The sequence below is a fragment of the Diaphorina citri genome, unplaced genomic scaffold, assembly GCF_000475195.1.
Source record: "Diaphorina citri unplaced genomic scaffold, Diaci psyllid genome assembly version 1.1 scaffold2831, whole genome shotgun sequence".
Taxonomy (NCBI): Eukaryota; Metazoa; Arthropoda; class Insecta; order Hemiptera; family Psyllidae; genus Diaphorina; species Diaphorina citri.
This window is the reverse complement of record NW_007380248.1, coordinates 16,708-24,428: the sequence shown is the minus strand read 5'-3', so window position 1 is coordinate 24,428 and position 7,721 is coordinate 16,708. Positions and strand designations below refer to the sequence as shown.

The 7,721-nt window shown below is 33.4% G+C and overlaps 2 protein-coding genes and 1 long non-coding RNA gene across 3 annotated transcripts; all 3 read left to right on the top strand.

The window, feature by feature from the left end:
• The first annotated feature begins 681 nt into the window (after positions 1-681).
• Positions 682-1,109, top strand: LOC113471701. The gene is made up of 2 exons (XR_003394295.1): positions 682-755; positions 1,009-1,109. It is a non-coding gene; the product is annotated as an uncharacterized LOC113471701 (long non-coding RNA).
• A 200-nt stretch (positions 1,110-1,309) lies between these two features.
• LOC103519603 (calcineurin B homologous protein 1-like) lies at positions 1,310-2,381 on the top strand. The gene is made up of 3 exons (XM_026831056.1): positions 1,310-1,414; positions 1,666-1,801; positions 1,946-2,381. The coding sequence occupies exons 1-3, from the start codon at positions 1,332-1,334 to the stop codon at positions 1,952-1,954; spliced, it is 228 nt and encodes a 75-aa protein (XP_026686857.1). The 5' UTR covers positions 1,310-1,331; the 3' UTR covers positions 1,955-2,381.
• Positions 2,382-4,319: 1,938 nt separating this feature from the next.
• Positions 4,320-6,765, top strand: LOC103519604 (calcineurin B homologous protein 1). The gene is made up of 4 exons (XM_008484694.2): positions 4,320-4,552; positions 5,281-5,544; positions 6,005-6,098; positions 6,353-6,765. The coding sequence occupies exons 1-4, from the start codon at positions 4,486-4,488 to the stop codon at positions 6,495-6,497; spliced, it is 570 nt and encodes a 189-aa protein (XP_008482916.1). The 5' UTR covers positions 4,320-4,485; the 3' UTR covers positions 6,498-6,765.
• Positions 6,766-7,721: the final 956 nt, after the last annotated feature.

The window sequence follows — 7,721 nt, the reverse complement described above, 5'->3', positions numbered from 1 at the left end:
CCTAACTATGTACATACTCCCAAAAATGTGCTGAAAGGGTTTTAAAAACTTTTCACATTTTTTTTTTTTTTTTTTCATTATTATTATTATTATCATTACTGTTACCTATTTGTTGGAATGTATGATTTATTTATGTAAATAAATTAAAAGTATACTTATTAAAAAAAAAAAAAAAAACATAATTAGCAGTAGGTACTTACTATCAGTGTGCTATGCCTTGCATCTGATGAAATCATTAGTACATCAAGGTTATATTTATCAATAATGCCATAACTACATTACTTTGTACTCTTCAATATGTAGAACTTATTTCATTATTATTTATACCTACTCACTTTTTTTTTTTACTTTTTTTCATTTCAGTTGCATTTAAAATGTATGATTTAGACAATGATGATGCAATCTCGAGAGATGAACTTCTTGCAGTGCTACATATGATGGTGGGAGCTAATATCAGGTAAAGCTATTTCCCCTCCCTTTTTTTAATAGAGGGAACTGGAAAAACAGAGGCCTTATGGATCCAAAATCAAAAAGGGGATGATAGGATAGGAGAAACCCAGTTGTTACAAGAACAAATCTTGTCTGTTTTGGTATTTCAGAGTTAAAATAATACATACCTAATATAAAAAAAACTACAAGTCCATATCCAACAATTGATAAAATCCTTAGGGAGGTACTAATACAGACAATGATGATGCAATCTCGAGAGATGAACTTCTTGCAGTGCTACATATGATGGTGGGAGCTAATATCAGGTAAAGCTATTTCCCCCTTTTTTAATAGAGGGAACTGGAAAAACAGAGGCCTTATGGATCCAAAATCAAAAAGGGGATGATAGGATAGGAGAAACCCAGTTGTTACAAGAACAAATCTCGTCTGTTTTGGTATTTCAGAGTTAAAATAATACATACCTAATATAAAAAAAAAACTACAAGTCCATATCCAACAATTGATAAAATCCTTAGGGAGGTACTAATATTGATGCATTTGACTTTATTTTGTTTCCAGTGAAGAACAGCTCACATCAATAGCAGAGAGGACCATACTAGAAGCAGACCAGAATGGAGACCAAATGATTTCTTTCGATGAGTTCTGCAAAGCTTTGGAACGGACTAAAAAAAAAAAAAAAAAAAAAAAAAAAAAACATAATTAGCAGTAGGTACTTACTATCAGTGTGCTGTGCCTTGCACCTGATGAAATCATTAGTACATCAAAGTTATCAATAATGCCATAACTACATTACTTTGTACTCTTCAATATGTAGAACTTATTTCATTATTATTTATACCTACTACCTACTCACTTTTTTTTTCATTTCAGTTGCATTTAAAATGTATGATTTGGACAATGATGATGCAATCTCGAGAGATGAACTTCTTGCAGTGCTACATATGATGGTGGGAGCTAATATCAGGTAAAGCTATTTCCCCCTTTTTTAATAGAGGGAACTGGAAAAACAGAGGCCTTATGGATCCAAAATCAAAAAGGGGATGATAGGATAGGAGAAACCCAGTTGTTACAAGAACAAATCTCGTCTGTTTTGGTATTTCAGAGTTAAAATAATACATACCTAATATAAAAAAAACTACAAGTCCATATCCAACAATTGATAAAATCCTTAGGGAGGTACTAATACTGATGCATTTGACTTTATTTTGTTTCCAGTGAAGAACAGCTCACATCAATAGCAGAGAGGACCATACTAGAAGCAGACCAGAATGGAGACCAAATGATTTCTTTCGATGAGTTCTGCAAAGCTTTGGAACGGACAGATGTTGAACAGAAAATGTCCATTCGCTTCCTGAGTTAAGCTAAAAAATGAGGGAATATGGTGAGGAAAGTTCGACCAGATTGTTTCTGTATTAGTGTTAGGATTAGGAATAGGTACCTGTCCTGAGTATGAGGAGGTAACTTGAGCCTTAAAAAATCCTGGTCCATTCGCTTCCTGAGTTAAGCTAAAAAATGAGGGAATATGGTGAGGAGAGTTCGACCAGATTGTTTCTGTATTAGTGTTAGGATTTCTACCTGTCCTGAGTATGAAGAGATAACTTGAGCCTTCAAAAAATACTGTTTGAATTATTGTTTTCACAAAATATCCTTAGTCTTTTTTGGGCTAAAATTTTGTTCAAATTGTTTATACATTCCAGAAAAAAGAACATTCTGATCTTAGTATTAGTTCTAAAAAGAATGCATGTATACCTACAACCTACATGCCTAGTTATTTGGGTAACATGTGAATGCATTATAGTTTCTCTATTGCATCCAAAGAGGCAATGTTGTCAATGTCCTTGGCCATCTTCTAATGAAGGTAGAAGAATATTTTTGAAAAAAAAAAAAAAAAAAAAAAAATTTCAAATTTTTTTATTAAAAAAAAAAAAAAAGTAAGAAATGAGACACAATGATCTTCTCGGTGGGGACAATAGTTATATTTTTTTTTTTTTTTTTTTTCCTTTAAAGCACTTTAACAGCACTTCGTTCGCGCTGAATAGTTATATTTAATTCATTTAAAATTGAAGTTTATTTTTTCTATATATTTTTTATCAATTACATTTTTTATTATAATTTTTACTTAGGTATATAATTTACAATAATTACGAGTTGTAAGTAAAGTTCTTAGGTACCTACCGTGGGGGTGTCACCTTTGACAAAGTATTTAAATCTATTTATTTATTTTATACACAATAATATTATGTAATAATAACAAAATTAAAAAAAAAATAATAATAATCATTTATTTTGTTGTAAGGCTGCAGTTCCACTGGATTAGATCTCTTTCCTTACTATGCCATGTCGGGCTTAACCTATACCTACGTGTGATTCATCATGGGGGGAAAAAAATCAGAATCTATGTAACCACATCTAAAGAGATTGCTACGTTTGATATGAATCAGACAATCTTGTCAGATCTTTTGTTAGAGGTCTGGGGATCTTCTGCTATCAGAAGTCTGATCAACTTCTATGACCTATAAACCTACAGCCCAATATTTACAGAAATAATTGCCTACATATCGCGTCGCCTAAAGTCCTAGACATCTCATGTATACTATACTAAAATTATCAGAGTTTCAGAGTTCTTACTAACTCTTTTTTTTTACTTTCTATTACTACAGTATAGCGGAGCTATACTAGTTTTTTTGTAATAAACCAATTCTAATCCGAATAACAAAGATATGGGAAATAAATATCGCAGGGAAGGGTTATAAACCCAGGACTCTGGGTGTGGGAGTCGGTTAGGTGGTTGAGGACACCGCTAGTTTCTTCAGATGTTCCATGAACACTTGCAGACTGACATCCTCTGTGAGAACCGGAGCACCGCCCTCCTGCGAAATAAACACATGTCATTAATACGAGTAGCAGAAGAAGAAGAAGGAATTTTTAACTATGTTAAGCACAAATGCTTGTCACAAAAGGCGTTCCCTGCTTAATGCACTACGCTAAATTTTATGATTTGACTTGGATTCGAACCACCAACCTCCAGATCCGAAGTCCACCGCGCTAACCACTACACCACTGAGGTTGGTACATGTCATTAGTATACTCTATACTTCCTTTGTTGTAGTGGTTTCAGCTGTAGCCGAATGATGATGGCAGAATAAAGAAAGGATTTGTCTTTGTGGTGTAGTGGTCAAGGCTCCCGCATGGTAAACAGGAGGTATAGGGGGTGTACGAATCAACACACACACATATATACCTAACATCACCACACCATACAGTCCACACCCAGCCCAAAGAAGGACAACAGCCAGCCCAAAGTAAGCTAGAAGACATCAAAAGGTGAGTGGCAAATTCCTTTTTCCCTTACAAGGGGTTAGGATCTGACTCATTGACTTGGTAATCCACTTATGCCCGATCTTACTACTGAGAGTTTTCAGTTAATCCAGAGTTTAAGAAATAATGACCTGTGTAAATCAAAGGGATGACGTCAAAGAAAACCTTTGACACTGTGTTAACTCTTTTCAGTGTCATTCTGGCACGATAAACAAGGTATATTCTATTCTAACTCTCAGTCGTAAGACCGGGCATTAAGAGGAGTAGTTCTTCTAACTCACTTTCGCCGTGGAAATCTCTGTGAAAATATTCTGCCTCAGCACATTTTTTTTTCTTTGAAAACGCAATGCACTAAGCACTAAGTGAACAGCAGAGAATGCCTTTTCCACTAAGCACTAAATGAAAGGCGGAGATTAATGTGCTATCACAGCTTTTGTGTTGCCGGCTTTGCCGTCCCAACGCGAAGATAGCACAAAAAATAAATCAGCTGATCTCATTTCTCATTTGTAAACATAAACATAAGCACAAATTGCACAAAAAGAAAAAGTGATTTTTTTTGATAAACGGAAAACTGATAAGATAATTGAATTAATTTTTTATTATTTCTGGCATTAATTAAATAGTTATTTAATTAAAAAACGGTGTTTTAAACACTAGTGGCAGTTCAGGCAGTGTGACATCCGATAAATTAATAATCAAATCTATTCAGTACACAAAATGGGTAACAGATCATCCCTCTTGCTTCGGGAAGAAGAAATTGCACAAATCCAAGAGGAAACTGGTTGTAAGTTTTTCTTTCAAGTAATCATTTTCAACTATAGGAATTCAATAGCAAATTTCATAAAATAATCTTCTGTCCCACACCTCACAACATTTCTTACATATACATTCCAATAAACGGGTTTTATGTTGCCTGTTCAGGTACCTAGTTTAAATCGTAAAACTTTTGACCCTGATGGATCTTATGTCTAGATGTCCTTTTGAAACCTTGAAATTGTTGTAAATTCATCACTGTAAATTATTAGTGTAGATCAACTTGATAATATTCTTCAAGTTTCTCATGGTATGTTCCAATCGACTTTGCTGCGGTCACAGTGATATCATTCTTTGAAAGGTAAACCTTGTAATGAGAGAGAAAAAACCATTGCTGCAATTAATTAATTAGTATCTGAGAACTACTGGAAAATGCTTGAAATTGTTGTAAATTCATCACTGTAAATTATTAGTGTAGATCAACTTGATAATATTCTTCAAGTTTCTCATGGTATGTTCCAATTAACTTTGCTGTGGTCACAGTGCACTGATATCATTCTTTGAAAGCTAAACCTTGTAATGAGGGAGAAAAAACCATTGCTGCAATAAAATTAATGAATTAATTAATTAGTATCTGAGAACTACTGGAAAATGCTAGTTTGTGGATAACTGCAAGTTACAAAAGTGCACTCATATTTATATATTAACTATTTTACCTATTTCCAAAGTTTCAACTATTTGTATCTTCTTTGTTTCTAGTTACACCCAATCAGATTGAGAGGCTGTACAGTAGATTCACGAGTTTAGATAGAGGAGACTGTGGTACACTGAGCAGAGAGGATTTTCTAAGGATACCAGAGTTGGCAATCAATCCCCTCGGTGACAGGATTGTCCATGTGTTCTTTGAAGAAGGATGTAGTGACAGAGTGAACTTTAGACAGTTCATGCAAGTCCTTGCCAGGTTTAGACCGATTAAGAAAAGCAAAGAGAACAAACTCAATTCAAGAGAACAAAAATTGAAATGTAAGTTTTATTTTGCAAGGATCAATTTTTTTCCAAGTTTTAAAGGTTATTTTGTTTTTCCCAAGTTTTGTTGTCTTCTGCACAAGTGCTTGAAAACTCCTTCAAGTAAATATGTCCTAACTATGTACATAGGTACTACCAGCAATGTGCTGAATGGGTTGTAAAAACTTTTCACATTTTTTTATTATTATTATTACCATCATCATTACTGTTATTTGTTGGAAGGTATGATTTATTTATGTAAATAAATGAAAAGTATTCTTATTAAAAAAAAAAAAAACATAATTAGCAGTAGGTACTTACTATCAGTGTGCTGTGCCTTGCACCTGATGAAATCATTAGTACATCAAGGTTATCAATAATGCCATAACTACATTACTTTGTACTCTTCAATATGTAGAACCTATTTCATTATTATTTATACCTACTCACTTTTTTTTTTCTTCTTTTTTCATTTCAGTTGCATTTAAAATGTATGATTTGGACAATGATGATGCAATCTCGAGAGATGAACTTCTTGCAGTGCTACATATGATGGTGGGAGCTAATATCAGGTAAAGCTATTTCCCCCTTTTTTTAATAGGGGGAACTGGAAAAACAAAGGCCTTATGGATCCAAAATCAAAAAGGGGATAATAGGATAGGAGAAACCCAGTTGTTACAAGAACAAATCTCATCTGTTTTGGTATTTCAGAGTTAAAATAATACATACCTAATATAAAAAAAAAACTACAAGTCCATATCCAACAATTGATAAAATCCTTAGGGAGGTACTAATATTGATGCATTTGACTTTATTTTGTTTCCAGTGAAGAACAGCTCACATCAATAGCAGAGAGGACCATACTAGAAGCAGACCAAAATGGAGACCAAATGATTTCTTTCGATGAGTTCTGCAAAGCTTTGGAACGGACAGATGTTGAACAGAAAATGTCCATTCGCTTCCTGAGTTAAGCTAAAAAATGAGGGAATATGGTGAGGAGAGTTCGACCAGATTGTTTCTGTATTAGTGTTAGGATTAGGAATACCTGTCCTGAGTATGAAGAGATAACTTGAGCCTTCAAAAAATCCTGTTTTGAATTATTGTTTTCACAAAATGTCCTTAGTCTTTTTTGGGCTAAAATTTTGTTCAAATTGTTTATACATTCCAGAAAAAAGAACATTCTGATCTTAGTATTAGTTCTAAAAAGAATGCATGTATACCTACAACCTACATGCCTAGTTATTTGGGTAACATGTGAATGCATTAATAGTTTCTCTATTGCATCCAAAGAGGCAATGTTTCAATGTCCTTGGCCAATCTTCTAATGAAGGTAGAGTTTGAGTTTTTGGGGACAATAGTTATATTTTTTTTTTTTTTTTTTTTCCTTTAAAGCACTTTAACAGCACTTCGTTCGCGCTGAATAGTTATATTTAATTCATTTAAAATTGAAGTTTATTTTTTCTATATATTTTTTATCAATTACATTTTTTATTATAATTTTTACTTAGGTATATAATTTACAATAATTACGAGTTGTAAGTAAAGTTCTTAGGTACCTACCGTGGGGGTGTCACCTTTGACAAAGTATTTAAATCTATTTATTTATTTTATACACAATAATATTATGTAATAATAACAAAATTAAAAAAAAAATAATAATAATCATTTATTTTGTTGTAAGGCTGCAGTTCCACTGGATTAGATCTCTTTCCTTACTATGCCATGTCGGGCTTAACCTATACCTACGTGTGATTCATCATGGGGGGAAAAAAATCAGAATCTATGTAACCACATCTAAAGAGATTGCTACGTTTGATATGAATCAGACAATCTTGTCAGATCTTTTGTTAGAGGTCTGGGGATCTTCTGCTATCAGAAGTCTGATCAACTTCTATGACCTATAAACCTACAGCCCAATATTTACAGAAATAATTGCCTACATATCGCGTCGCCTAAAGTCCTAGACATCTCATGTATACTATACTAAAATTATCAGAGTTTCAGAGTTCTTACTAACTCTTTTTTTTTACTTTCTATTACTACAGTATAGCGGAGCTATACTAGTTTTTTTGTAATAAACCAATTCTAATCCGAATAACAAAGATATGGGAAATAAATATCGCAGGGAAGGGTTATGAACCCAGGACTCTGGGTGTGGGAGTCGGTTAGGTGGTTGAGGACACCGCTAGTTTCTT

Bases quoted from the DNA above. Each gene is read 5' to 3' on its own strand.
- LOC103519603 (XM_026831056.1), top strand. From the start codon at position 1,332: ATGTATGATTTGGACAATGATGATGCAATCTCGAGAGATGAACTTCTT. The intron at 1,415-1,665 runs GTAAAGCTATTT...TTTTGTTTCCAG, and splicing joins ATGGTGGGAGCTAATATCAG to TGAAGAACAGCTCACATCAA.
- LOC103519604 (XM_008484694.2), top strand. From the start codon at position 4,486: ATGGGTAACAGATCATCCCTCTTGCTTCGGGAAGAAGAAATTGCACAA. The intron at 4,553-5,280 runs GTAAGTTTTTCT...CTTTGTTTCTAG, and splicing joins AATCCAAGAGGAAACTGGTT to TTACACCCAATCAGATTGAG. The intron at 5,545-6,004 runs GTAAGTTTTATT...TTTTCATTTCAG, and splicing joins AAGAGAACAAAAATTGAAAT to TTGCATTTAAAATGTATGAT.